General features: G+C 41.6%; 6 protein-coding genes across 12 annotated transcripts in view; 5 read left to right on the plus strand and 1 right to left on the minus strand.

Annotated features, from left to right (window-relative positions):
• Nucleotides 1-25: 25 nt before the first annotated feature.
• Nucleotides 26-1853, plus strand: LOC135349109 (uncharacterized). Of its 2 annotated transcripts, XM_064547604.1 has the most exons (5): nucleotides 26-131; nucleotides 191-493; nucleotides 545-823; nucleotides 865-1074; nucleotides 1570-1853. In XM_064547604.1, exons 1-5 carry the CDS (start codon nucleotides 62-64, stop codon nucleotides 1851-1853), a joined length of 1146 nt encoding a protein of 381 aa, XP_064403674.1. In that variant the 5' UTR covers nucleotides 26-61. The 2 variants fall into 2 exon arrangements, with proteins under 2 accessions (XP_064403674.1, XP_064403666.1); XM_064547596.1 differs by having other exon boundaries at nucleotides 191-823.
• A 116-nt stretch (nucleotides 1854-1969) lies between these two features.
• LOC135349623 (uncharacterized) overlaps nucleotides 1970-26554 on the minus strand; it is a 41490-nt gene continuing 16905 nt past the window's right edge. Inside the window, exons 1-10 of one of the 5 annotated variants that reach the window (XR_010398955.1) lie at nucleotides 16969-17279; nucleotides 15867-15938; nucleotides 15191-15372; nucleotides 14736-14876; nucleotides 6993-7090; nucleotides 6463-6507; nucleotides 5904-5996; nucleotides 2866-2963; nucleotides 2603-2808; nucleotides 1970-2453 (exon numbers count right to left, since the gene is read on the minus strand). Coding sequence is in view for 1 of the 5 variants with exons in the window: in XM_064548184.1 (XP_064404254.1) it covers nucleotides 2809-2963; nucleotides 5904-5996; nucleotides 6463-6507; nucleotides 6993-7090; nucleotides 14736-14876; nucleotides 15191-15234 (576 nt within the window). In the remaining 4 variants the exon portion in view is untranslated. Of the gene's footprint in view, nucleotides 2454-2602; nucleotides 2964-5903; nucleotides 5997-6462; nucleotides 6508-6992; nucleotides 7091-14735; nucleotides 14877-15190; nucleotides 15373-15431; nucleotides 15939-16968; nucleotides 17280-26554 lie in introns of those variants that run through there. The other 4 variants (XR_010398954.1, XR_010398949.1, XR_010398956.1 and 1 more) reach the window with 4 other exon arrangements.
• On the plus strand, nucleotides 3522-5231 carry LOC135349403 (mucin-2-like). The gene is made up of 4 exons (XM_064547935.1): nucleotides 3522-3649; nucleotides 3705-3998; nucleotides 4050-4328; nucleotides 4372-5231. The coding sequence occupies exons 1-4, from the start codon at nucleotides 3583-3585 to the stop codon at nucleotides 4578-4580; spliced, it is 849 nt and encodes a 282-aa protein (XP_064404005.1). The 5' UTR covers nucleotides 3522-3582; the 3' UTR covers nucleotides 4581-5231.
• Nucleotides 12027-13615, plus strand: LOC135349423 (P-selectin-like). The gene is made up of 4 exons (XM_064547956.1): nucleotides 12027-12204; nucleotides 12262-12462; nucleotides 12773-12973; nucleotides 13157-13615. The coding sequence occupies exons 1-4, from the start codon at nucleotides 12027-12029 to the stop codon at nucleotides 13417-13419; spliced, it is 843 nt and encodes a 280-aa protein (XP_064404026.1). The 3' UTR covers nucleotides 13420-13615.
• On the plus strand, nucleotides 17502-19718 carry LOC135349283 (uncharacterized). The gene is made up of 4 exons (XM_064547799.1): nucleotides 17502-17870; nucleotides 17927-18199; nucleotides 18253-18435; nucleotides 18493-19718. The coding sequence occupies exons 1-4, from the start codon at nucleotides 17594-17596 to the stop codon at nucleotides 18717-18719; spliced, it is 960 nt and encodes a 319-aa protein (XP_064403869.1). The 5' UTR covers nucleotides 17502-17593; the 3' UTR covers nucleotides 18720-19718.
• LOC135348964 (uncharacterized) lies at nucleotides 24797-26521 on the plus strand. Of its 2 annotated transcripts, none has more exons than XM_064547377.1 (6): nucleotides 24797-24935; nucleotides 24983-25282; nucleotides 25345-25623; nucleotides 25667-25870; nucleotides 25925-26110; nucleotides 26166-26521. In XM_064547377.1, the coding sequence occupies exons 1-6, from the start codon at nucleotides 24866-24868 to the stop codon at nucleotides 26447-26449; spliced, it is 1323 nt and encodes a 440-aa protein (XP_064403447.1). In that variant the 5' UTR covers nucleotides 24797-24865; the 3' UTR covers nucleotides 26450-26521. The 2 variants fall into 2 exon arrangements, with proteins under 2 accessions (XP_064403447.1, XP_064403457.1); XM_064547387.1 differs by having other exon boundaries at nucleotides 24812-24935; nucleotides 24995-25282.

Here is a 26554-nt window from a genome sequence, read left to right on the forward strand (position 1 = left end):
AGAGGTTGTGTAAATCAGCAATCACATTGAAACCTTCTCACTGTCAAGAAAATAATTCAAGATGACAATAATAGAAATAATAAAGCTCATTAGAGTTCTCCTGATTTGCTTTCTGGCTCGCTTCAGCACTGGTGAGACTGACAATTCAATTATAGATTTCCTTACATTTAACACTGCATGTTTCATAAAGCCCAATATTCAGTGAGTGTGGAGAGACCATGTCCAATGGAAACAGTCACTTTCACCTGCACTGCTCCTGGAGATTCCTTGAGATGGGTACTATCAGATGCAACTCCCGTCACTATCCTCTCTTCTCCCTCTGGTCTCAATGTACCCCATGCTGTGTCAGGTTACACTGTGACACTGATTGCATTCAATGACACTACTTTAACGTCTACTCTGTCAAGAGCAGCAGAGAATGGGATCACTGTGTCCTGTTTAGGTACTGTGCCTACTCTGACCACTATAGGATCTTCAATGATTCGACTGGTTGGTGAGTTGCAGTTATTGTCTCGTCTATTGTGTGTATACACTAGTTACATAGATCTATCAGGACCAACGTCCACCATCAGACACTTCATTCTGAGCAATTCAGCCAATGAAGTTAGTGTATCTGTACAGTGGGACTCTCCTACTGAAACTGGTGGTAGAGATGACCTCACCTACACAGTATCCATCTCACCTCCGGCCCACCTATCTGCTACTGTCCTCACATCCACCTCTGTCACTGTAACTGCGCAATATAATGTGGACTACACTATCAGTGTTGTGGCTACCAACTGTGCTGGGAACAGTACGACCGCTGAGTACAGTTTTAGGATTGGTAAGTATATTCTTTTACACAAAGTGTCAAATCCTTCTCAGGCAACTGTCCTGTGTTGACCAACCCCATGAATGGAGCCTTCGGACCTGTCTCAGGCAGATTGCCAGGATCCACAGTAACCATCCAGTGTGACGCTGGATATGTGTCTGCTGTTACGATGGTGAAATGTGAGGGTACACTGATGTGGAGTCCAGACCCTGAGGCTATTGAGTGTACATCACTAATTATAACCACACCTACTCCCACAACTCGTGAGTTTAAGCTCTTGGCTATATATTTACCTTGTGTGTGCATGCGCAGCAAGCAGCATGCAGGGTAGAGTGATTGGTGTATGTCGGTTTGTGAAAAATAAGCTGTTTGAGCGAACTAGACACTTTCATAGACTGCTTTATGCTAATGAGACAGTGGTTGAAAAATAATAGGCTAATTAATTTTAGGCGATCTTCGAAGATGAGAAAAAAACACTGTTTTCTAATCGATGCTTTATAGATTCACGATCATTCCTGATTCACGATCATTCCCCATAATGTTAAGGTGGTTATGGTAAAAGTTATTGTATCTGTTTTGCTGCTGTGCGATGAAGCTCATTGCACAGGGTGAATGCTCTACAGAGCATCTTGTTATGGAAATTAATACTTTAACAGTATGTTATTTACACAGCTCCAATGAACTGCACGGCTCCACAAGTGTATTCATTATTTGAAGTAATCATGCTTCTATATACACACCTTGAACCACTTATACAGCTGTTCTGCACAATTGCGCCAGCCTATCTGATGGGAGTCGATTTGATGCAGCTGTCTCCATCAGTGTGGTTGTCACGGCAGTTCTATTCACAATTATTGGATTGTTGATGGGACTCTTGATAATGTATTTGTTCATGCGTAAGAAGAATGTGTACTCCCCGTCAGCTAAAGAGCAAGCTAACGTAGGACCCACTGTACCAGCTGGTCCCGTTTATGAGGAGGTGTCACCCAAAGAGGAGATTGAACTGAACACTAACCAGGCGTATGGACCAGTAGGACTGTGAAACTTCTGGTAATTTTCATCAACAGTTAATATCAACAACTTAAGAACAATGTAAACAATAACATCTGTTCATTAAAAAGCCACTACATGTTTTATATCAAAGAAATAAATTCAAAGAAACTATAATAATTATGAAACTATGCAGTTTAATATAATTTATATACCTGCAGCCAATAATTATGTAAATGATAAAAGCATGTGGCATATATAAAGAAACCAAATAAAAATTATGCAGTGCATGTACATGTAGTGATGTATGACTGGGCTATCTAGCACAGCAACTCAGGAGACTGGAGGCATTTATATAAACTATATATGATAAAAGCAAGCATAAAGTAAAAGCTGTGAATGCTATGTCAAACCTTCAATTAAAGACACTCCACACAATCTCAACATGCAACATTAAAACAGCATTTATCTACCACAACGTCTATAAAAACACGCACCCTTATCACGAACACCTTGTACATGTACATAATTATAAGCTAGCATACCTTTATCCCATACCCCACTACACCATAAAGCTCCACACATCGTCATGGAAACACTACAACAGTACACTCACCAGTCGTCCTACGTGCGGTCTCAGACAATCCTTCACCTGTGTGTGTGTGTGGATGGATGTGGGGGTGGGTTGAATTGTTGAGCTGTAATGTGTAAACATAATTATGTGTGCTACTGAACACATGATATCGGACTTTAGAGGATATAGATTACACAGGCACCATTATCACATGACCACCCACTCACCTTAGTGCCTAGCTCTGCAGTACAGATGCAGGCTGCCTGGCTATGGGATATGTAGAAGTCCAACCGCACACATCACATGAACATCACAACAAGATTGAGCTGCTTCGGATAATAACACGCCCGATATGTGAATGCATCTTGAGGTAGTTCATTCCGGATTCTAACCACACGATCCATGAGGCACTCAAGGCACATTCAGTCAAAATCTACACTTTAATGGCCAAAGATTTCACTGCATGCGAAAATCCCATCACCCCACTCACTACTTTGTGGATGTGCTGCTCTAGTACCAGCTGCAGTCCCCTGGTCTGTGTGACCACCCTCCAGGTCTTCTGAGAGTATAGCCTCACACTCTCAGTACCTGAGGGGGAGAGAGAGATAGTGAAATACAGTGGAACAATGAACAAAGAACCTTTAGAGAAAAGGGACACACTGTAATATGCTTCCGTGTCGTAAATATCAATAAACAATAGACAGTACAAAATCATTCAACCAATAATTATACGTTTTGTACTAATATATAGGGTGGGTAGATTTGGTTATATATTTATTACACAAAAGTCATGTAAGACACCTATATAGTGATGTTGGTGTGTACACAACAATGAGCTGTTTAGACACTTTCATGGACTGCTTTAACAGCTAATGAGACAGAGGTTGAAAAATAATAGGTTGAAACTTGTAGGCGATTTTCGAAGGCAACAAAAATCACTGTTTCTAATGATTCACGATCATTCCCCATATTGATGTTAAGTTATTACGGTAAAAAATTATTGTCTCCGTTTTGCCGCTGTGTGCATGCAATGAAGCTCAACGCACTGGGTGAATGCTCTATATCATATTGTTATAATTATATTGTCTACGAAAACTGGAAGTGTAATTAAAAAAGCTATGAATAAATTACCATAAAGGAAGTAAACAAGGCGGTTGTGTAGTAGCAATCACATTGAAACCTTCTCACTGTCAAGAAATAATTTGAGATGACACTAATAGAGATAAAGCTCATTACAGTTCTTCTGATTTGCTTTCTGGCTGGATTCAGCACTGGTAAGACTGACCATTCAATTATAGATTTCCTTACATTGCTGCATGTTTCGTTAAGTCCAATATTCAGTGAGTGTTGAGAGACCATGTCCAATGGAAACAGTCACTTTCACCTGCACTGCTCCTGGAGATTCTTTGAGATGGGTACTGTCAGATGTTACTCCCATCGATATCCTCTCCACCTCTGGTCTCAATGTACCAGTAATGCAGTCAGGTTACACTGTGACACTGATTGCATTCAACGACACTACATTAACATCTACTCTGTCCAGAACAGCAGAGAATGGGATCACTGTGTCCTGTGTGGACCTGCCTACAACAACTATAGGATCTTCAATGATCCGATTGGTTGGTGAGTTGCAATAAGTGCCTCGTCCGTTATCTCACAATAAGTTACATATAGATCTACCAGGATCACCTTCCACCATAAGACACTCCACTCAGAGCAGCTCAGCCAATGAATTCAGTGTATCTGTACAGTGGGACCCACCTACTGAGACTGGTGGTAGAGATGACCTCACCTACACAGTGACCGTCTCACCTCCGGCCCAGCTCTCTGCTACTGTCCTCACATCTACCTCTGTCACCGTGACTGCTCAATACAATGTGGACTACACTGTCAGTGTTGTGGCTACCAATTGTGCTGGGAACAGTACAACTGCTGACTACAACTTTAGGATTGGTGAGTATTATTATTTTGACACAAATTGTCAACTCCTTCTCAGGTAAATGTCCTGTGTTGACCAACCCCATGAATGGAGCCTTTGGACCAGTCTCCAGCAGATTATCAGGATCCACAGTAACCATCCAGTGTGATGCTGGGTATGTGTCTGTTGTTGCGATAGTGACATGTGAGGGTACACTGATATGGAGTCCAGACCCTGAGGCTATTGAGTGTACATCACTAACCACACCTACTCCCACAACTCGTTAGTTAAGCTTTTGGTATACATGAATTCTATTACACATGCAGCCCCTCCAATAAACGGCACGGCTCCACTATCCCCACCACTTGAACCACCTACAGCTGCACCTTGTAATTGTAATTGTGCCAGCCTATCTGATGGGAGTCGATTTGATGCAGCTGTCTCCATCAGTGTGGTTGTCACAGCAATTGTATTCATGATAATAGGATTATTTGTGGGACTCTTGATAATGTATTTGTTCATGCATAAGAAGAATGTGTACTCCCCTTCAGCTAAAGAGCAAGCTAACGTAGGACCCACTGTACCAGCTGGTCCTGTTTATGAGGAGGTGTCACCCAAGGAGGAGATTGAACTAAATACTAACCAGGCGTATGGACCAGTAGGACTGTGAAATTTCTAGTTATTTTCATCAACAGTTAATGTACATGTATGTAAACAATTAACGCAATTAATATAGCACATACTGCAACTGTTCATTATCAACAACTTAAGAACAATGTAAACAGAGTTGTTGGCATAAGTCATGTAGCTACGTAGCTGTTTCATTTTTCCTGGTCTGAAAGGATTGCTTCAGCTGAAAATACGCACCTCGATTAAAGGCCATGTGTATATTCATACATGTACATGTGAAAGTGTCTTTGTTAACAATAAATTATTCATAATCGATTAATGACATCTGTTAATAATGCACCGTAATTACATATATTATTATTCTATGGAGAAATTGCTGAGGTAGCAATATTATTCTGTATTTAGCTATCTAGTAACTTTACTAGTGTGTGTCCAGGGGCACATGGGCACATGAAAAGCAATGGGGAGACTGCAGAATTAACTCAATATATGCAAGGCTGGAAGAAGATGAGAAAGTTGGCAGTAACAATCAACTCAATGTCCTACTCAAACTATAACCTCTGAACAAAAGGAAAACCTCTCTATCATATCCGTAAATATCAATAAACGATAATAATTGTAGGCAGTACAAAGGGTTTGTAAATGGTAAGCATCAGTCAATCAATAAACACAATCTGTACTAGGGTGGATAGATTTGGTAAAGGCTTCAGAATAATAAGCAACAATCACTCAGCATGATCCAAACAGCCGGTAAAGACCCACTATACTAAAAACATTAAGTGAGACAACAATAAGGATTGAATTGCATGTGTGTGCGTGTGTGGGGAGGGGGGGGTATTTTAATCAATAAAATTAAGATTCATGTATGCCTGTGGTTGCTTACGTAGATGTTATTAGTGAATAGCTTGTATACAGTCCCACTTACTCATTACCACTAGATCTACCACATGCCATATCTAATGTACTGACTGCACACTCACTAGCCTCAGGAGCTCCTCGTGATGGTCTCCCAGCTCCCTCCAGGTTGGTCGTCCAGAGCAACTCTTCATGATCCCACTGGCACACGCATAATGCTGAGACAAAACATACGGTAAAGACTACAATAAACATCAAGCGAGACAAGTGCACTAGCTAGAGTAAATTACCAAAGATTGGCGACCACGTATAATCGATCACTGCTACCAGCGTTGTTAAGGACAACTACAGACTCTTTTGCTTATCAAAATGTTGCTCTTTCTTAGCTCTATTTATGCTGCATGGGAGTTTGATCAGCTATAACTAACTCTATAACTAACTGTCGTCATGTTATAAGCGATAGCAGAGTGACTACCGAATTTGATTGAAGTCACTCATGCAGTCACTAGCTACTCTATAATGAAGTACCAGAGCTCAATCAAATACAATACATACAGACAAAGGGAATGAGTGTCGTAGTGTTTCTTACCGGGAATTTGAAGTTACCGTCTAAAAGAGGTGAGTGAGACATATGAACTGATTTAAACATTGGACATTAGTAGACTAACACCCACCGTCTCTTACCATTCGTCCCACGTATAATTATAGTCTCAGACAATCCTTGTTCACCTATGTGTGTCACGTTGTGTGTGTGTGGGGGGGGGGATTGCTGAGCTGTAATGTGTAGACATGCATGCATGCATGAGCACTACTAAAAAAATCACGATACGAGACCTACAAAAATAGGGTTTAGAGGATGTGCAAGAGAGCACTGCATGCATGCATGGCTCTGGGAGAGTCGATATGTGCATTGTGAAGATTGTGAGCAGGTATATTTCGAGGGTTATATAACTTTAATTCTCGGAGTGACCGGTTTTCGCGGATTTAATTTCCGTGCAACAGCATACATGTACAAAGAAATTCTGAACGACAAATATGATTTTACACGGGTACATGCCAGTTATCCTAGGCTTTGAGTTGTTAGCCTAGGATTGTAATTTAAGCACACCATCTATGAGGCACTCGAAGTAATGGCACATCCAGTCCAAATCTACACTTTATGTTAATGCCGGCTAAAGATTTCACTGCATGCAAAAATCCCATCACCCACTCACCACTTTGTTGATGTGCTGCTCTACCAGCTGCACTTCTCTGGTCTGTGTGACCACCCTCCACGTCTTGAGAGTAGAGCCTCATATCAGTCACATAGTACCTGAGGGGGAGGGAGAGATAGTGAAATACAGTGGAACAATAAACAAAGAACCTTCAGAGAAATGAGACACTGTAATAATAAGAAAATGCTTCTGTGTCTTAAATATCAATAAACAATAGACAGTACGAAATCATTCAACCAACATTCACATTTTGTGTACTATTATATAGGGTGGGTAATTTTGGTAATAATAATAAAATAATAGGTGTCTTACATGACTGTGTAATAAATATATAGGTGTCGTACTAAGAGAGAGGATACAATAATTTATATTTATAAGAAGGATATAGGCTCAATCGATTATGCTAACATTTATTGTAGAATAATAGGGAAAAGTATTTGGGTAACAGGCCTATTATGAGATGCATATACAGTGTGTACACTGTATGTTGATGTTGGTGTGTGTACACTGTATGGTAATGTTGGTGTGTGTACACTGTATATATGTATGGTAATGTTGGTGTGTGTACACTGTATATATGTATGGTAATGTTGGTGTGTGTACACTGTATGTTGATGTTGGTTTGCTGGGCTTAAGCAACCCAGCAAAGCAGTGTGATCTACAGTTCTCCGCTTCCCACTCCATTTCCAAGCCACTGATAGAGTCCATCCTGCTACAAAATCCAGAATACTCCTTCGGGTGCATGGATGCCCCAGCTGTCAGCCAAATCTGCCGTCAAACAGCTGCACAGGGAACATTCCACCCTAGCAGCAGAAGAAATCAAGCAGCGTCTCACCCCTGCCAACACTAGATCGCTGGATCTCGCAAGCGAGAGGGGTGGCTCCAATTGGCTAACCTCACTACCGATCTCGGAGTTCGGCTTCAGTCTACACAAAGGTGCCTTTGTGGACGCCCTATGTCTACGCTATGGTTGGACGCCTGGAGGTATGCCAATACACTGCGACTGTGGTGCCAACTTCTCGGTCAAGCACGTCCTCTCTTGCCCCCGTGGAGGATTTCCATCGATCCGCCACAATGAAATCAGGGATATCACTGCCGACCTACTCACAGAAATCTGTCATGATGTCTCGATGGAACCTGATCTCCAACCCCTGACTGGCGAAACCCTTGCTTACAGAACCGCCAATATATTGGATGGTGCCAGACTTGATGTCTCCATGAAAGGGTTCTGGGGAGGATGCCAAGAGAAGACATTCCTGGATGTCAGGGTGTTCAACCCACATGCTCCGTCAAACAAAAACTCTAGCATTGCAAACTGTTACAAGAAGCACAAAAATGAAAAAAAAAAGAGCTTATGAGCAACGAGTCCGAGATGTTGAACACTCAACCTTCACTCAGTCCTTTCGGCCATAGGGGGCATGGCAAAACAGTCCACAACATTCTACAAGCGACTTGCCTCTCGTCTAGCTGAAAAATGGGAGCAGACATACTGCTCGACCCTGTACTGGCTACGTGCCCGCCTGTCTTTCTCTCTATTGAGATCTGCAATACAATGTATCAGTGGCGCCCGCTCATCTAGGGGCCACGCTGTGAAGTCCTTGCCAATTGATTTGATCAGCAGCGAGGCAAGCCCCCACTCCTATAGCTACCTGCAGGAAAACTGAATTAAAGACATATTAACATTATAACTATTTTTCTTGACTTGCTCTCATAATTATTATCATTACATGAAAAAAAATGTTGGCATGTGTACACTTATATGGTGATGTTGGTGTGTGTACACTGTATGGTGATGTTAATTGGTGTGTACACTGTATGGTGATGTTGGTGTGTGTACACTGTAATATTGGTGTGTGTACACTGTATGGTGATGTTGGTGTGTACACTGTATGGTGATATTGGTGTGTGTACACTGTATGGTGATGTTGGTGTGTGTACACTGTATGGTGATGTGGGTGTGTATACACTGTATGGTGATGTTGGTGTGTGTCACAACAATGAGCTGTTTAATCAAACTAGACACTTTCATGGACTGCTTTAACAGCTAATGAGACAGTAGTTGAAAAATAATAGGTTGAAACTTGCAGGCGATCTTCGAAGGCGACAAAAAACACTGTTTTCTAATCGATTTATTTACTGATTCACTCCGTATCCTAGGTGATTTCCAGTGAATATGAGCCATATTTTACTTCCCCTAGGGAAGTATGGAATATGGCTCATATTTTTACTTCCTACAAGCACTATTCAACTTTTGAATCATCTTGACAATTTGTACACAGTAAAATAGCAATACAGCACACAAAAGTTTTTGTAGACTACGTTTTGTGCTATTGTCATATTGACCTGAGCTAGCTAGCAGTCTAAGCTAATTACATGTTCATGAGGCCTGAAACACTACAGTTCAATTCTTGCTCTGTGTTTCTAGTCAAGGCTAGCTGTGGCTCAGAGGTAGAGGAGTACAGTACAGTGCAGTGTTGGTAGACTTGTGCAATGCAAAACGGCAGCTGCTGATATTGGTGGGCAGGTCTGGTCAAACTTGAGTTTATGGCTTCCAGTAGAATCTAGCTGCTTGTAGAATTTAGAAGTATAGCTAGCTCTTATATTTGACAGCTGTAACTGTTCTAACTGCATATTCTGAGGCACAAGTGGCTGGGAGAGCAAGCTTGACTGTCTCCATTGATGTTCAATGACTGTTTTGCTGTTTTTGCAGTAAATAAATCAGTTGTTGACTGGTTGCCTACCTCAGCCTCGGGCTACGCCCTCGGCATTGGTTGGTTATAAGCTAGTCAACCAGTCAATAACTATAACATAATCGCGATCATTCCTCATATTGATGTTATAATAAAGTCATTACGGTAAAGTTATTGTATCCGTTTTGCCACTGTGACTCTATGAGCATCTTGTTACAGCATCTTATAACTATTGTTTATACCACACTTACGTCACCACAAATTGATCTCATTGGTCAACAGCTGTAGGATATATAGAATATTAGCATACAGCCCCAGGCATGCACAGTTTTTCAAGTTGTTTTTTAGTTTTTTCATTTGTTCAAGAAAGTAAGCAAAGAGAAAAGAGCCATGCTTGACGGTACTAAAACTCAAAGCGACGGCAGAAACACGGAAGGTGCTCTCCAACAAGATGGCTAAGCTTCCATTGGTCCATGGGCGCGGTTTAGATACATTTTATCCAAGAAGAGCTTGCAACTCCAGTAAGGTGACGTCGAATGGTCAACGCTTGGACCAAGGAAGCTCTTGAGCATCTGTAGGAGTCAACATGTTGCTCAACTAGCTCTCCGAGCCTCAAGTTAATGAATAAATCTACAGAGCTGATGTTTTACTTAGCTGTCTCTGTCTACAGTATATACAGAGAGGTAGCCTCTTCTTTTTCTTTTTTCTGTTCTTTATCACAATAACGTTCAATGAGATAAAATACGGTAAATAATAAATTAATTGTCCACCCACGCGCCAACAGTAAATACCAGGCCCACTATTCAAGGGGCTGGAGTCGAGGCTAGTAGCAGCTCTAAGGCCACTGTTAGTTGCATACTTGTTTCAGATCAACCTCCCTCCTCCGTTTTGCTCACCTCCTCAATTAAGTCATTATTGCTGATGTCAGCCATTATTTGAGGTCAAAGTCCTTTTTTTTTGCTGACATTGCATTATTTTACCATGTGCAAGTTGCATTGCGCACCAAAAAGCCATTGCGTAAAACTTAATGTTCAGACTTCGTCCTTTGTCAATTTTCGTCAGTTAAAAAAACAGGATATGACGTCATCAAATAATGGGATAATGGGTAATGAAGACCTCCCGACCTCATCGGGGTTGAGCTAGTAGTCTCACCTGAAACAAGTATGCAACTAATAGTGGCCTAATAATTATGGTCATGCGATGGATAATAATTAAAAGGATCTTATTATATATGGACATACCTAATACCTTAATTATACACAGCATTAAATAATAGGTGGCAAAACCATGAGAAAAAATCAAGAATAGGAATTTTTAGCAAAGCCTATAAGGCCGGCAGAGTGTTGTTCATCATAATTATAATAATTATAGTCTACGAAAACAGCAGGAATTTTAATTAAAAGAAGCTATGAATATAAACGAATTAAGTAAACAACAGGTTGTCTAGTCAGCAATCACATTGAAATGCTAACTGTTTCAACCTTCTCACTGTCAAAAAATAATTAATTTTGAGATGACACTAATAGAGATAAAGCTCATTAGAGTTCTCCTGATTTGCTTTCTGGCTGGCTTCAGCACTGGTAAGAGTGACTTCAATTATAGATTTCCTTACATTGCTGCATGTTTCATAAAGCACAATATTCAGTGAGTGTGGAGAGACCATGTCCAATGGAAACGGTCACTTTCACTTGCATTGCTCCTGGAGACTTCTTGAGATGGGAACCGTCAGATACAGCTCGCACGCGCACAATCACTGTCCGCTCCACCTCTGGTCTCAATATACCCGATGTTGTATCAGGTTACACTGTAACACTGATTGCATTCAACGACACTACATTAACATCTACGCTGTCAATAACAGCAGAGAATGGGATCAATGTGTCTTGTGTGGACCCACTGCCTACTCTAACCACTATTGGATCTTCAATAATCCAATTGGTTGGTGAGTTGCAATAAGTGCCTTGTCCGTTATCTCACAATAAGTTGCATAGATCCACCAGGGCCACCGTCCACCATCAGACACTCCATTGCAAGCAGCTTAGCCAATGACGTTAATGTATCTATACAGTGGGACCCTCCTACTGATACTGGTGGTAGAGATAACCCCACCTACACAGTGACCATCTCACCTCCGGCCCAGCTCTTTGCAACTGTTCTCACATCCACCTCTGTCACTGTGACTGCTCAATACAATGTGGACTACACTGTCAGTGTTGTGGCTACCAACTGTGCTGGGAACAGTACAACAGCTGAGTACAACTTTAGTATTGGCAAGTTTTACTTTTTTTTGGATACTGTGTAAACTTGATTCTTTTCAGGAGACTGTCCTGTGTTGACCAATCCCATGAATGGAGCCTTTGGACCACCTACCAGCAGATTGCCAGGATCTACAGTAACCATCCAGTGTGCTGTTGGATATGTGTCTGCTCTTGCGATGGTGACATGTGATGTTACACTGATGTGGAGTCCTGACCCTGAGGCTATTGAGTGTACATCACTAACCACACCTACTCCTAAAACTCGTGAGTTGAATTCTTGACTGTATACAAACACTTAATATTATTTGTTTCTCCTCACAGCTCCAATGAACTGCACAGCTTCACTATCATCACCACAGAATGGCACCATCAGTGATTATTCAGTACCAGCTCTACCCGGTACACAAGTGATCTTCCAGTGTGATGATGGACTATTCCCTGAGGGGATAATGACTGCCACCTGTCTAGCTACAGGAGAGTGGAACAAGATCCTGGGGAAGATCGTCTGCAGAAATGAGTCTAGTAAGCTATACCTACCTGGTTTATGGTTCAGTGTACCGTATAGCGGGTAATTTTCGTGGGGTAAAATATTCGTTATTTTCGTGGGCAAGCTGGCCTCCACGAAATGTTAACCTAGGCGTGGCTTACCAGAACGTAGGAATGCAAGCAGGCAACGAGACTAAACGAAATTTTTACTCACGAAACCACCGTTTCTCGAGTTGAACGAATTTTTTACCCCACGAAAATTACCCGCTATACAGTACTCAAAGTTCGAATTACTAAAATGGAAATATATAATGCCATTTTACATCAATCATATTCTTGTACCCAGTTTCCTGTGTCCTGCCTGTCCCTCCACTCAATGGAGCATTACTCAACACCAACTTTCAGAACACTAACCTAATTGAGGGCTCAGTCATTACCTTCCAATGTGATCCTGGGTTCTCACTAGTGGGTGCAGTGACTGCCACTTGTAACAACTCTGGTTTTTGGTATCCTGACCCGGCTCTATGGGATTGTGTATCTAGAAGTTGTACGTACACACAAGTTACTATAAGCTGATACAAGAACCTTTTACGATTATGACTAAAAATGAATAGCTACAATCATAGTCTTATATAGTTTACTCTTGTGATGCACGCCCTCCCATACATATATTGTCTATTGGAACTCTCTATACTGATATTTTGTTAATATAGCCTCCTCCCATGCACAGTTCAATCACCCACTCTATTTACCGGAGAGATTCTTTCTATCAGTGTGGTTGTCACGGCAGTTGCTTTCATAGTCATTGGATTCCTCGCTGGACTCTTAGTGAAGCATTTTTGCTCTTGTAAGAAGGCAGTGTACTCCCCGGCAGCTGAAAATAAAGTTAACTTAAGACCCACTGCACCAGTTGGTCCTGTTTATGAGGAAGTGTCACCCAAAGAGGAGATTGAACTGAACACTAACCAGGCGTATGGACCAGTAGGACTGTAAAACTTCTGTTAATGTGCATCAACTGCATGCTCATGTTTGTATAATTATGTAAATAGCACTGCATCTGCAGTATTACAAACAACTTAAGAGAACAATGTAAACAGCAGCATCTGCATTTTCAGTAAAAACCACCATACATGTTTTGTACCAATTAATTTGTCAACTAAAAGAAGCTATAATATAATTATTTGTTGTACCTGCAGCCAATACAAACGATTAAATGAAAAAAAACATGTATGTATGTGGCATAATAAACTGTAAAAGTTTCTTACGTCAGCTTTTAAGTGATCTAGCTGTCTAAGAAATTTCAACCCACGTTATCGATAGTACAACATACATCACACTATAAAGTAACTTTATAGACTTAGAGAGCATATAGGGTCACCTAGCCTCGATTCCAGGTTGCGAAGAGAAAGTATACCTTGTATGCGCATGCGCGAAATAGTTGACAGCAATTTCATCATACAAATTGTAACAAAGTTACAAAAAGGAAGAATACGTACGACAATGTGACCTCAATGGCAGCTTTCATGCAGAGACACTAATCAAAGTAGAATATTATGCTGTTATAGCAGTGTTGTTTTTTCCCAGCTCTGTTTATCAAAGAGACAGTTCAAGGAAGCCTCCCAGACAGCTAGAGCTGCCAGCTAGGAAGAGTGGTGGACTCTTTAATACATCAGTATAGATCTTGACTTCCTGAGTGTCGAGTTAAAGCTTAGTAAAAGCTTTCAGGAGTAATCATTAGCTTCTTTATCTTAATTCAGCAATGACTTCTTGTTGAACATAAAGGCAAGATTTGGTAGCAGAAGACTTACCTGGTCCATATTACCACAGCCTCATCAGGGGACCCACAGGAACACATCATGCCTTTCCTATAACATCTGTAGCCTTACAGTGTAGTGTAGGGTGTCGTTATACAATAAAGGGCGCAAGAACTCATCGACAGTCATCTTTGCACAATACTTCTAAATCAGTTCTATATAACGGACTGTAACTTCAGATACAAATAGAATACTTATTGACAGTATCCACAATTATCCCCTTTTTTGGGGTAATGTATACGTGCATGCGCATACAAGGTATACCAGGCCACCTTTTTCTTCGCGGCTGGAATCGAGGCTAAGGGTCACCATGCCTCAGAGGACGTCCGACATGCGTGCACGAATAATTACAAGTGCTAGTGTATTTTTTGGCCTGGACGTTATCCCACAATGACATCAACGCACTGAAGTTTTAGTGATTCGTGCACGCATATCGGATCTCCTCTGGGGTCATACTGAATGACATAATGAGTATCCTTTTATCACCCATCTCACCAGTTTGAGCAGTGTCTCAGTGTGTTGATGTGTTGATGGTAGTGTCTGTGTTGTAGTGTCTCAGCATAGAGGGGGAGGAGGGACGACATTCGGTCACCACACCCACTCACACCACTCAGCTCTCCAAGCAGGAGATTGAAACTGGAGGGAAGTGGGGCAAGATTAGAATTGCTATTACGTATAACTATTTACATCACAACACACAACACATTCACAAGCTCACTTGAGGATTCTCTTGTGTACACTGGCCCACATTTATCTACCACAACATCTACAAAAGCACGTACCCTTATCACAAACACATTTGTACTAGCATACCTTTATCCCATACCCCACGTACTACACCATAAGCTCCACACATTGTAATGGAAACACTACAACAGTACACTCAACAGTCGTCTCTCGTCAGACAATCCTTGTATGTGTGTGCGTGATTGATAAGGATCTCAACTAACAATTTGTGCTGCAGAAATATCATGGATTTGGCTAGCTTGTCCATATTTGTGTTCCAAGCACAAAAGCCACCACTTAAGTCTTTGTGGATGTGCTGCTCTACCAGCTGCACTCTCCTGGTCTGTGTGACCACACCCTCCAGGTCTCCTGAGAGTAGAGCCTCACACCCTCAGCCACATAGTACCTGAGGGGAAGGGAGAGATAGTGAAATAATTATAGTGGAACAATGAACAGAGGACGTACCCTACAAATTTCCTACGAAAAATAATTCCGAGCGAAGCAAGGCTCTAATCAGATTCATTTTAGTGGTGGTAGCTAGCTAGTGGACACATTCATTAGAACTATAGTGGCTTAATTTGGTTGCTGCAGACAGTACGGTTAATTTGACTTCAGTAGTTTTACAATCTGCAAGGACAATTAACCTCTCTACCGTGGTGAAAAACCTACTGTAAAGAATACACGTAAAATGAAGTACAAATGGTACATGATATGCATCAGTCAACAAACACATTCTGTACTAGGGTGGGTGGATTTGGTAAAGACTGCAGAATGGATAAGCAACAATCACACTGAGTCAAAACAGACAATAAAGACCCACTCTACAATAAACATTAAGAATTAAGGGTCGTAGCTTTGATGGAGGGCCTACTACCATGATTTGATGAATATGATTATTACTGGTTGACTGGTAGCAAGTGTCACTGTGAGTATAGGTGTGGTTGCATCCCTCTGATCTGTGGACATACACAACTGGAAGGGATTCAGAGAATAAAATGTTTCATGCTTGATAAAGGGAACTTCCAAGTATATTGGTCTATTCGAAGAAGTACGTACCAAAGTACATGTATGTTAGAATGAATGGCTTGTACACCGTCTCACTTTTAGTTTATACTCATTACCACTAACATGCCAATCACTTCTAACATATAAAAGGAAAGGGATTGGAAATGGAAGCGGTACAATCCATGTTTCCCGGTGGTTTAATGGAGGCCGTTATTCTACATGCAGTGGCGTAGCATAGACGCTGAAGTTTATTCACTAAAAAAAGGTCATCACTTTTCCTCAGCAGTAAGCATGCGTATCAGATGGCCCTGCCCACATATCCATTACATGACATCATTCTAGTAACTATGCGCATACAGTACTGCAGAATAGATCGACAGATTACAGTTTCAAGCTAAGTTGCAGTTGATGGAGCACAAAAGGAGGGGGGCTCTAGCCCCGTCAGCCCCCTCTGCCTACCCCACTGACATGAAGAAAATTAATTATTAATTGCAACGGACTAGAACCAGTCACTATAGTGTCTGTGAGGGCGAGTAGCGTTGTTAGAGGTGCTGTATTGATGTTATATAGAGGACCTTTGTATGTAAGTCAGAGTAAAACCCCAAATACCAAAATAACTGTGTTTTGTGTTTTGGGTGAGATCCAGAGGGGGCAATTTTCTGCCAGCCAATCTTAATCCAGCTAAAGGAGATGTAGTGCTAATAAAACCTTCCTGATGCATTTATAACTGTTAAAAGCAGCTGTAAGACACAGCTTACCTCCCAATAACAGCTGGTAAAGAATATTTATACAATACCTGCCTGAATGCCTGAATGATCGTCTCTTATAGCAGAGTAATGCTATCGTTTCCACTAATTAAAAAGTGAAACACAGATAAGATCAAGGGCATTCTAATCACAAGCATCAAGTCTATGTACGTTAGCACGTGATCCGCTTCTGTTTCCAATCCCTTTATAATAATCTATGCTTCTAACAGTACTAGTGACTGCATACTCACCAGCCTCACAAATAGTCAAGAGTTTCTGAGAGATCTCATTGAGATGATCTGCCAGCTCCAGCAACTCTTCATCCATCAATCACTTCACAAAACAGACGGTAAAGATCCACTACACAATAAACATCAAGTGAGACAAGGGTACTAGCTCTGATAAAGGGTCATGCAATCTACAACTATTATTTGAAGTAAGGGTCACAGTAGAAAAGACATAGCTAGCTTGCAGCTAGAGTTAGTCTACTGCTTTTCACTCCAGCATGATGTTTAGTTAACACTCGTAGACTACCAAGTTAAATCAACTTCTCTAATCTTGTATAGATCTAGTTAATTTGGTAAAGAGTATTAACTAAACATATGTCATATCATATGATATGACATGTTTACAGTTGGAACTTAGCTTAGTTAAATCATAGAGCTAGATGTAGCTCTGTGATATTGTCTTGGCCTAATTTCTTATTTTTACTTTTGCTTTATAGACACACAGCTACAGGTGAGTCCAATACAGTATCTAAAATATATATACTAGATCTCCATACCATTAACTTCAACAGAGGCCTCTCTGGTGTCCAACAGCAGTGTTACATGTCCTGGAGAGGCAGTTCTGTTCACATGCTCTGTGCCTGGTGATATGTCTAGTGTACTGAGATGGCAAGTCGATCCTCCAGCAGAGTCTGGGTTAATGACTATGCAAAGTACACTCTTCCTTGGTTCTCTAGTCGGTCGAAGGGACACATTTGGATTTGGAGTGATCATGTTTGAGGCTGTTCTTGTGAGCAGTGACGGAGTAAACCTGACTTCTACTCTCATCAACCTCAGTGAAGTGTCTGTACTGGATGGAAGCATTGTCACCTGTACTTTAAATGGTCTTACAGTTGTTGAACTACAGCAGACAATATTGGTTGCTGGTGAGGAGCTATCTTTACTAATCTAGCACAGTCTCTTATATTGATGTCACACACAGGTAATCCAACCTCTCCACTAAACCCAAGATTATCCTCCACTCTAAATCAACCCAGTTCCTCTAATATCTCTCTGGACTGGGAGGCTCCCTCCTCTACTGGTGGTGTGTCTATCAGGTATGTCCTCATTATCTCCCCAACATCTCTCTCCGGGTCACCAGTCACTGTGGACACCACCTTAGCACAAATCACTGTCTCCTACAACGTTATATACAATGTGACTATCAGAGCTGACAACTGTGCTGGAATGAATGAAACTAGAATTGTGAATCTGAGTAAGCTCATTAAACGTAATGTACATTGTATATCTATGCTCTTTCTCTTACAGTTGTGTGCCCCACACCGTCTACTGCTGCTAGTGTGACTATCATCAACACACCTCCTGTCACTATTGGTGGATCCATGCTCACCTTCACTTGCAGTGGAGACAATGAAGTGAGAACCTCAACCTGCGGCAGTAGTGGATGGTCTCCTGACCCTGGGACCTTTGACTGCAGCAGTCCGATTACAGGTATATAATCTTAATCATAAATTTGTACATGCTTCTTTTCATTGGTGTCCTCATTAGATCCCCCAGTCACCTGTGGCTCTCCTGATGCACCATCCAGAGGTAGTGTGGACATCAGTGGTGGGACACCACCCTTCTCACTGGGTTCAGAGGTAACCTATCGCTGTGACGAGGGACTGTTCCCCCCTAATGTGAGGACCAGCACATGCACTGATGTGGGAGGTAGGGGAGAGTGGGTGGAGAATCCTGGGAGCTTGATGTGCAGGGAGAGACCAGGTGAAATGTAGTTGATCAGAACAAAATTTTCCTGCGAAAAAATAATTTTTGTCTGCATGATCTGTCTACAATTGTATTCAATGGCAGGTCATATAATATTGGGTGCTCATGTTGAGCTGATGAGATACAAACATCTGTCATGTGCTATAGTCATAGTATAATCATATGATACAGATATTTTCTGACCGTCCATATCATTATAGTCAACTGCACTGTACCTGTTGAGCCCTGCACAACGGTGCTATAGTGGACCATGAGAGGTTGAACAAGACAGTGTTGGAGGGAACAGTGCTGACTTACCATATGCAGTGTGACAATCGACTTTCATTGACTGGACCCAACACCATTACTTGCACTAATGCTGGAGTCTGGAGCACTGAGCCTGAGGCAATCATGTGTGTACTTATGCATGACTGAAGGTGATATACAATTATATATAGATGAGCTTTGTAATTGTTCGCTATTTATATACTACCGGTATCTCATCTAACAGTTTCTACTGTCGCTTCCTTGTCCACTTCTGCAACTGTCGCTATCAGTGTGGTCATCACTTTCATTGTCACTCTAGTCATTGGGTTCCTCACTGGACTGCTGGTGATGCATCTTTTCTCTCGTAAGAAAGCAGTGTACTTCCCAGCAACTGAAGGACAATCTAATGTACGACCTACTGCACCAAATGGTCCTGTTTATGAGGAGGTGTCACCCAAAGAGGAGATTGAACTCAACACAAACCAAGCATACGGACCAGTAGGACTGTGAAACTCATTCACTTTAGTATTCAACGAGTTATAATTAATTGCTATCATTCTGGCATTTCGTTTGTTTTACAGACTATCATGATAGACGCTATAGTGTTTTATCCTTCGTATAATTATTATAATTATATATATAACCTATACGTAGAGATTGTCTCAATATAATAATTTATTTTGCATTCCCTAATACAGGCAGGAGGTCATTTTTTGCTGTAAATTGTCATTATTATAACGTGGTGTTTTTGACTTCCTCAAAGAAATAGAATGAAGTGGTGTGGTTCCTTTGAAATAAGTGATCAAACTCAACAGTTTTTATAACTATGCCTCGGTGTGGTGGTAGTATGTGCATTATACTCTAGCTTTCAGTATACTATTGTTTTCCTTGCAACTTTCATTATATATTCAGCATCAGACGTTCATTGAGAACAATGTAAACAATACATGTACGTAGCACTACATCTGTTCACATATTTAGCAAAGAGTAGTAAGAAAAAACAACAAATAATTATACAACTGCATGTTACTGTTCTGTCAGACTTGTCCAGATTCCTGCAGCAAATATAAATCACAGTACATAAAGTACTCGTAAGAAAAACAATTATTAATGAGTGGTGCAAGCTGCGCAGTGATAATGCCTCTCGCCATGTTTTGCTTCTGTCACTCAAAAAGAATTATAGAGACAGAAACTAGACATTACGCAATGCCGGACTCACATTGGATTGTGTTGTTCTATTCTCCCTCTAAGGATCATTCTCCCTAGCAGCTGACAGAGTAAGGTGAGACAGTCCACTCCAGCAGACTGCACCAGGGCATTGTCACATGTACAGCTCTGTGAGGGTGGAGGGGGAGTACATGTAAATAACTGGCATTACCTATTAAACAATGGACACAAAAGTGTTTTGGAGCAAACGTTAACCTGTGCTATTGTAAAAATAATGTCTTCTATACAGCGTTGGAGCGACATTATTGAACACACTCAAAGAAAATGGATAACGAAACAGAAAGAGAGTATTAGAACAACATTGAACACATGCATGCACTCAAAATAAATGTAGCGTAGTCACAGTGCAACACAAATACAAGCAATTAAATGTACTGTGGAATCCACTACTCTGTTTCAGTGAAGCACTGGTGTCTAAGAAATTTCAACCCACACACTGTCACTATAAAACAACTGGAGAGCTAGCTACTTTCATACATCTACTCATCTCACCAGTTTGAGCAGTGTCTCCAGGAGGTTGATGTGTTTAGGGTAGTATCTGTGTTGTAGTGTCTCAGCAGAGAGGGGGAGGAGGGAGGACATTCGGTCACCACACCCACTTACACTACTCAGCTCTCCAGCAGGAGAAGGAACTGGAGGGGGTGTACAATGGGTTAAAACTACCATTATTATTATACGTACTCTACCTCAATGGATAACACACAACACATTCACAAGCTGTACACAACACTTGTGTCACTGGCTGATACAGTGACCACCACATTTATCTACCGACTATACAGCACATCTACAAAAGTGCACCTAATCCACATGTCACATCAACATACCTTTATCCCATACCACACTCAATCTCATCTCCACACACAACATGCATGCACACACCCTCACCCCTCATTCTCTCCCACGGCTCTCCCGGCTTTGTGATAGTGTGAGTCCACACATCCTCCCCTCCTCATTTTGGGAGCCAATGAACCACACGAGTACATCTGCTGGTCTGTATGAGTCGGGTCGTCATGGATATGCTGTACCACCCCAAATACAGACGGTCCAGATCAATACCATGCACAGGAGCTGAGGAAGGGGGAGGATGAACAATAGTAAAACAATTCAATCGTAAACACAATCATCAATAGCTAAGGATTGGAGTTATGCTCTCGTCGGATTTCTTGTTTCCACACTTTTTTGTGGTTCCCCTGGCCAATCCTAGCAATTTTTCACATTGCAAATGTTTTTCTAGTCGGATATATATAGGGCTGGGGTTTATGGTAGTTAAACCCCACCCAGTTGCTATGATACAGACCCCAAGTGGGGTATATAAAATAGTTAGATACTGTTTAGGAGGTATCTATGGAAATTATAAGCCCAAAGGCCTGCTTATGAGTGCCTGCGGGCTTATAATTCCCATAGATACTGACTAAACAGTATCTAACGAGTTTAGTTGCTAGGTTCATTTCAAAAACTAACCGAAAGAATGGACGCAGACGAAGACATAGGCCTAGACAAGCTCTTTTCTGAAGAAGTACTCGGCATAATAACGACCGAGCCCAAAGACCCCGCCCTCTACGACATAAATGTGGAGGCGGAGTAGTCTCGCGAGCAGACATGGGAGGGAGGGAAGTTCCCTCTAGAACAAGTCTGCTCGCGAGACTAGAGGCGGAGCTGGCTACTCTTTCTACAGAACAAAGAAAGGAGGAGGAGCTGGACGAGCCAACAGAATTTCTTATTGAGTGACCTGAAATCCGAGGAACTATCCGAGAACCTGAAATGCTTCATTTTTCAGATTCGGAAGAACGATGGCTCAGAATTTCCTGTATTAACAGCGACTGAACATTATAATTTTATGTCATTACCAAAAACACTTCTCATTGTTTTTTATAATACAATCTACAAGTTTGAAAAACAAAATGGTTGTTGTGAACATGAAAATTACAGGTTTATATGAGAATTTACAGGTTAATATGGGAAATGTAAACCCTGTACCGACCAATCAGATTGCTGGATTCTGGGCTACTAGTAACTAAAATAATATAATAATAGGTGTCTTATAATTATATGCATGTGTATAATAGGTGTCGTACTAAGAGAGAGGATGAACAATATAAGAAGGCTATAGGCTTATAACCAATTATGATAACGCAGTAATTTTTATTCTAGAATAATGGCGAAAAATATTTGGTGCTATAATAACAGGCCTATAAGATGCATATAGTATGTACCCTGTATGGTGATGTTGGTGTGTGTACACTGTATGGTGGTGATGGTGTGTACACTGTATGGTGATGTTGGTGTGTGTACACTGTGTGGTGATGTTAGTGTGTACACTGTATGGTGATGTTGGTGTGTACACTGTATGGTGATGCTGGTGTGTGTACACTGTATGGTGATGTTGGTGTGTGTACACTGTATGGTGATGTTGGTGTGTACACAGTATGGTGATGTTGGTGTGTGTACACTGTACGGTGATGTTGGTGTATACACTGTATGGTGATGTTGGTGTGTGTACACTGTATGGTGGATGGTGTGTACACTGTATGGTGATGTTGGTGTGTGTACACTGTGTGGTGATGTTAGTGTGTACACTGTATGGTGATGTTGGTGTGTACACTGTATGGTGATGCTGGTGTGTGTACACTGTATGGTGATGTTGGTGTGTGTACACTGTATGGTGATGTTGGTGTGTACACAGTATGGTGATGTTGGTGTGTGTACACTGTACGGTGATGTTGGTGTATACACTGTATGGTGATGTTGGTGTGTATGTATGGTGATGTTGGTGTGTATGTATGGTGATGTTGGTGTGTGTACCCTGTATGGTGATGTTGGTGTGTGTACACTGTATGGTGGTGATGGTGTGTACACTGTATGGTGATGTTGGTGTGTGTACACTGTGTGGTGATGTTAGTGTGTACACTGTATGGTGATGTTGGTGTGTACACTGTATGGTGATGCTGGTGTGTGTACACTGTATGGTGATGTTGGTGTGTGTACACTGTATGGTGATGTTGGTGTGTACACAGTATGGTGATGTTGGTGTGTGTACACTGTACGGTGATGTTGGTGTATACACTGTATGGTGATGTTGGTGTGTGTACACTGTATGGTGGATGGTGTGTACACTGTATGGTGATGTTGGTGTGTGTACACTGTGTGGTGATGTTAGTGTGTACACTGTATGGTGATGTTGGTGTGTACACTGTATGGTGATGCTGGTGTGTGTACACTGTATGGTGATGTTGGTGTGTGTACACTGTATGGTGATGTTGGTGTGTACACAGTATGGTGATGTTGGTGTGTGTACACTGTACGGTGATGTTGGTGTATACACTGTATGGTGATGTTGGTGTGTATGTATGGTGATGTTGGTGTGTGTACACTGTATGGTGATGTTGGTGTGTGTACACTGTAAGGTGATGTTGGTGTGTACACTGTATGGTGATGTTGGTGTGTGTACATACATGTTTAAGCAAACTAGACACTATCATGGACTGCTTTAACTGTAATGAGACGGTGGTTGAAATAAAACTTGTAGGCGATTTTCGAAAGCGACAAAAAACACTGTTTTCTAATCACGTTGCTTTATAATTACAGTAGACTCTCGCTATTCCGGCTCTCTGAAGACCCGGCTACCTCGATACACCGGCCATTTGGCTTGGCACGGAATGCTAGCTATATGTTTACTGCACAAAACTCACCCTGAAGTATGGCCACTCGCTATTCCGTTTACCGGCCAGTGCTGGCTGTCCCAAACAAGGTTTTCAATGTAACTTTATACGTATATTACGGCCGGATATGACGTTTTGGGTGTGATTTAGCAAATAAAATTGGATTGAGAACAGAATGATTCATTATCCTTCATTATCCTCGAGACAAGAACCGCAAAAGTGTCATTAGATTCGAGGTAAGGTCGTTTTTAAGCCGCAGCTATTTCCTGAGCTATAGCCACCTCGCTATTCCAGCCAAGCTGCATGGTCCCAAGGGTGACCCAGAGGAGGAATGCCAGTGTCAAAAGGTCACTAATTAAAACACCACGTGGCCTATGTTTTACATGTTTCTTTATAATCACAGCAGAAATTGGTTGAGCTATCGCGCCCCAGTTGAATCAGCTTGAGAGAGGAGATCCAGGATTTAATTGCAACCTTTGACCTTTTATTGTATTTTTCGAAACCACAAGATATGGAAATTAGCCTTCCGTGGCTAGGGTATAAATTTTGATGTACTGGCTTGCTGCACTGGATAGATCTAGGTATAGTAAGCTTTCCAAGCAGGCATATAAAGAACAGAAGCGCTAAGCTGCTATATGCAGCAAAGGTCAAGAACCCAGAACAAATCCTTCATTAAACGTGACCCTATTGACCCTGGCGTTCCTCCTCTGAGGGTGACCGAACTAACGAGAGTCTACTGTATAGCTTCACGATCATTCCCCCATGTTATAATGAACGTAAAAAGTTATTGTGTCCGTTTTGCCGCTGTGCATGTGCAATGAAGCTCAATGCACGGGGTGAATGCTCTATAAGCATCTTGTTATAATTATATTATATTATTGTTACATATCATATTGTCTACGAAAACTGGAAGTGTAATTAAAAGAAGCCATGAATAAATTATCATAAAGGAAGTAAACAAGGCGGTTGTGTAGTAGCAATCACATTGAAACCTTCTCACTGTCAAGAAATAATTAGAGATGACACTAATAGAGATAATAAAGCTCATTAGAGTTCTCCTGGTTTGTTTTCTGGCTGGCTTCAGCACTGGTAAGAGTGACTATTCAATTATAGCCATTGCTGCATGTTTCGTAAAGCCCAATATTCAGTGAGTGTGGAGAGACCATGTCCAATGGAAACAGTCACTTTCACTTGCACTGTTCCTGGAGATTCTTTGAGATGGGAACTGTCAGATGTGGCTCGCATCACTGTCCGCTCCACCTCTGGTCTCAATGTAGCCAATGTTGTATCAGGTTACACTGTGACACTGATTGCATTCAACGACACTACATTAACGTCTACTCTGTCAAGAACAACAGAGAATGAGATCACTGTGTCCTGTGTGGACCCAGTTCCTGTTCTAACAACAATAGGATCTTCAACAATCCGATTGGCTGGTGAGTTATTGTAGTCCATTGTATTATTTTGTTTAAGGTTACATTAATATTAATTTTTATAGAACTAGCAGGACCACCGTCCATTATAAGACACTCGACTTCGAGCATCTCAGCTAAAAATGTTAGTGTATCTGTGCAGTGGGACCCTCCTACTGAGACTGGTGGTAGAGATGACCTCACCTACACAGTGACCGTCTCACCTCCGGCCCAGCTCTCTGCTACTGTCCTCACATCCACCTCTGTCACTGTGATTGCTCAATACAATGTGGACTACACTGTCAGTGTTGTGGCTACCAACTGTGCTGGGAACAGTACAACTGCTGAGTACAACTTTAGGATTGGTGAGTATTATTATTTTGACACAAATTGTCTACTCCTTCTCAGGTAACTGTCCTGTGTTGACCAATCCCATAAATGGATCCTTTGGACCAGTCTCCAGCAGATTATCAGGATCCACGGTAATCATCCAGTGTGATGCTGGGTATGTGTCTGCTGTTACGATGGTGACATGTGAGAGTACACTAATGTGGAGTCCAGACCCTGAGGCTATTGAGTGTACATTACTAACCACACCCACTCACACAACTCGTGAGTTAAGCTCTTGGTTGTAGGAAATAAATAAAACTGTTAATCATTATACAGCTCCTCCAATAAACTGCACAGCTTCACTACCCTCACCAAGGAATGGCACTATCAGTGATCATTCAGTACCAGCTATTCCCGGTACACAAGTTACCCTCCAGTGTGACGATGAACTGTTCCCTGAGGGAATAACGACTGCTACCTGTCTAGCTACAGGAAAGTGGGACGAGGAGATCGTCTGCAGAGGCAAGTGTATTCATTACTTGAATACACTTGCCTGTAATAATACTTCTCTTTACAGCTGCTCCCTGTAATTGTGCCAGCCTATCTGATGGGAGTCGATTTGATGTAGCTGTCTCCATCAGCGTTGTTGTCACGGCAGTTGCGTTCACAATCATTGGATTGTTGATGGGACTCTTGATCATGTATTTGCTCATGCGTAAGAAGGCAGTGTACTCCCCAGCAGCTAAAGGACAAACTAATGTAGGACCCACTGCACCAGCTGGTCCTGTTTATGAGGAGGTGTCACCCAAAGAGGAGATTGAACTGAACACTAACCAGGCGTATGGACCAGTAGGACTGTGAAACTTCTGTTAATGTGCATGCTCATGCACAATTTACAACTGTAAACAGCAACATCTGTTCATTAAAAGCCACTACATCTTGTGTACTAGCTATTATTAAACGAGT

This window comes from Halichondria panicea, chromosome 1 (genome assembly GCF_963675165.1).
Source record: "Halichondria panicea chromosome 1, odHalPani1.1, whole genome shotgun sequence".
NCBI lineage: Eukaryota > Metazoa > Porifera > Demospongiae > Suberitida > Halichondriidae > Halichondria > Halichondria panicea.

What these genes read in the sequence shown, in the direction of transcription:
- LOC135349109 (XM_064547596.1), top strand. Translation starts at nt 62, where the DNA reads ATGACAATAATAGAAATAATAAAGCTCATTAGAGTTCTCCTGATTTGC. An exon ending in TGAGTACAGTTTTAGGATTG is followed by an intron (nt 824 to 864) that starts GTAAGTATATTC and finishes AATCCTTCTCAG; the next exon opens with GCAACTGTCCTGTGTTGACC. An exon ending in CACACCTACTCCCACAACTC is followed by an intron (nt 1,075 to 1,569) that starts GTGAGTTTAAGC and finishes CCACTTATACAG; the next exon opens with CTGTTCTGCACAATTGCGCC.
- LOC135349403 (XM_064547935.1), top strand. Translation starts at nt 3,583, where the DNA reads ATGACACTAATAGAGATAAAGCTCATTACAGTTCTTCTGATTTGCTTT. An exon ending in TCTGGCTGGATTCAGCACTG is followed by an intron (nt 3,650 to 3,704) that starts GTAAGACTGACC and finishes TGTTTCGTTAAG; the next exon opens with TCCAATATTCAGTGAGTGTT. An exon ending in TGACTACAACTTTAGGATTG is followed by an intron (nt 4,329 to 4,371) that starts GTGAGTATTATT and finishes ACTCCTTCTCAG; the next exon opens with GTAAATGTCCTGTGTTGACC.
- LOC135349423 (XM_064547956.1), top strand. Translation starts at nt 12,027, where the DNA reads ATGAATGGAGCCTTTGGACCACCTACCAGCAGATTGCCAGGATCTACA. An exon ending in CGTCTGCAGAAATGAGTCTA is followed by an intron (nt 12,463 to 12,772) that starts GTAAGCTATACC and finishes TCTTGTACCCAG; the next exon opens with TTTCCTGTGTCCTGCCTGTC. An exon ending in GGATTGTGTATCTAGAAGTT is followed by an intron (nt 12,974 to 13,156) that starts GTACGTACACAC and finishes TCCCATGCACAG; the next exon opens with TTCAATCACCCACTCTATTT.
- LOC135349283 (XM_064547799.1), top strand. Translation starts at nt 17,594, where the DNA reads ATGTCTAGTGTACTGAGATGGCAAGTCGATCCTCCAGCAGAGTCTGGG. An exon ending in AACTAGAATTGTGAATCTGA is followed by an intron (nt 18,200 to 18,252) that starts GTAAGCTCATTA and finishes TTTCTCTTACAG; the next exon opens with TTGTGTGCCCCACACCGTCT. An exon ending in CTGCAGCAGTCCGATTACAG is followed by an intron (nt 18,436 to 18,492) that starts GTATATAATCTT and finishes TGTCCTCATTAG; the next exon opens with ATCCCCCAGTCACCTGTGGC.
- LOC135348964 (XM_064547377.1), top strand. Translation starts at nt 24,866, where the DNA reads ATGACACTAATAGAGATAATAAAGCTCATTAGAGTTCTCCTGGTTTGT. An exon ending in TTCAACAATCCGATTGGCTG is followed by an intron (nt 25,283 to 25,344) that starts GTGAGTTATTGT and finishes TAATTTTTATAG; the next exon opens with AACTAGCAGGACCACCGTCC. An exon ending in CACACCCACTCACACAACTC is followed by an intron (nt 25,871 to 25,924) that starts GTGAGTTAAGCT and finishes ATCATTATACAG; the next exon opens with CTCCTCCAATAAACTGCACA.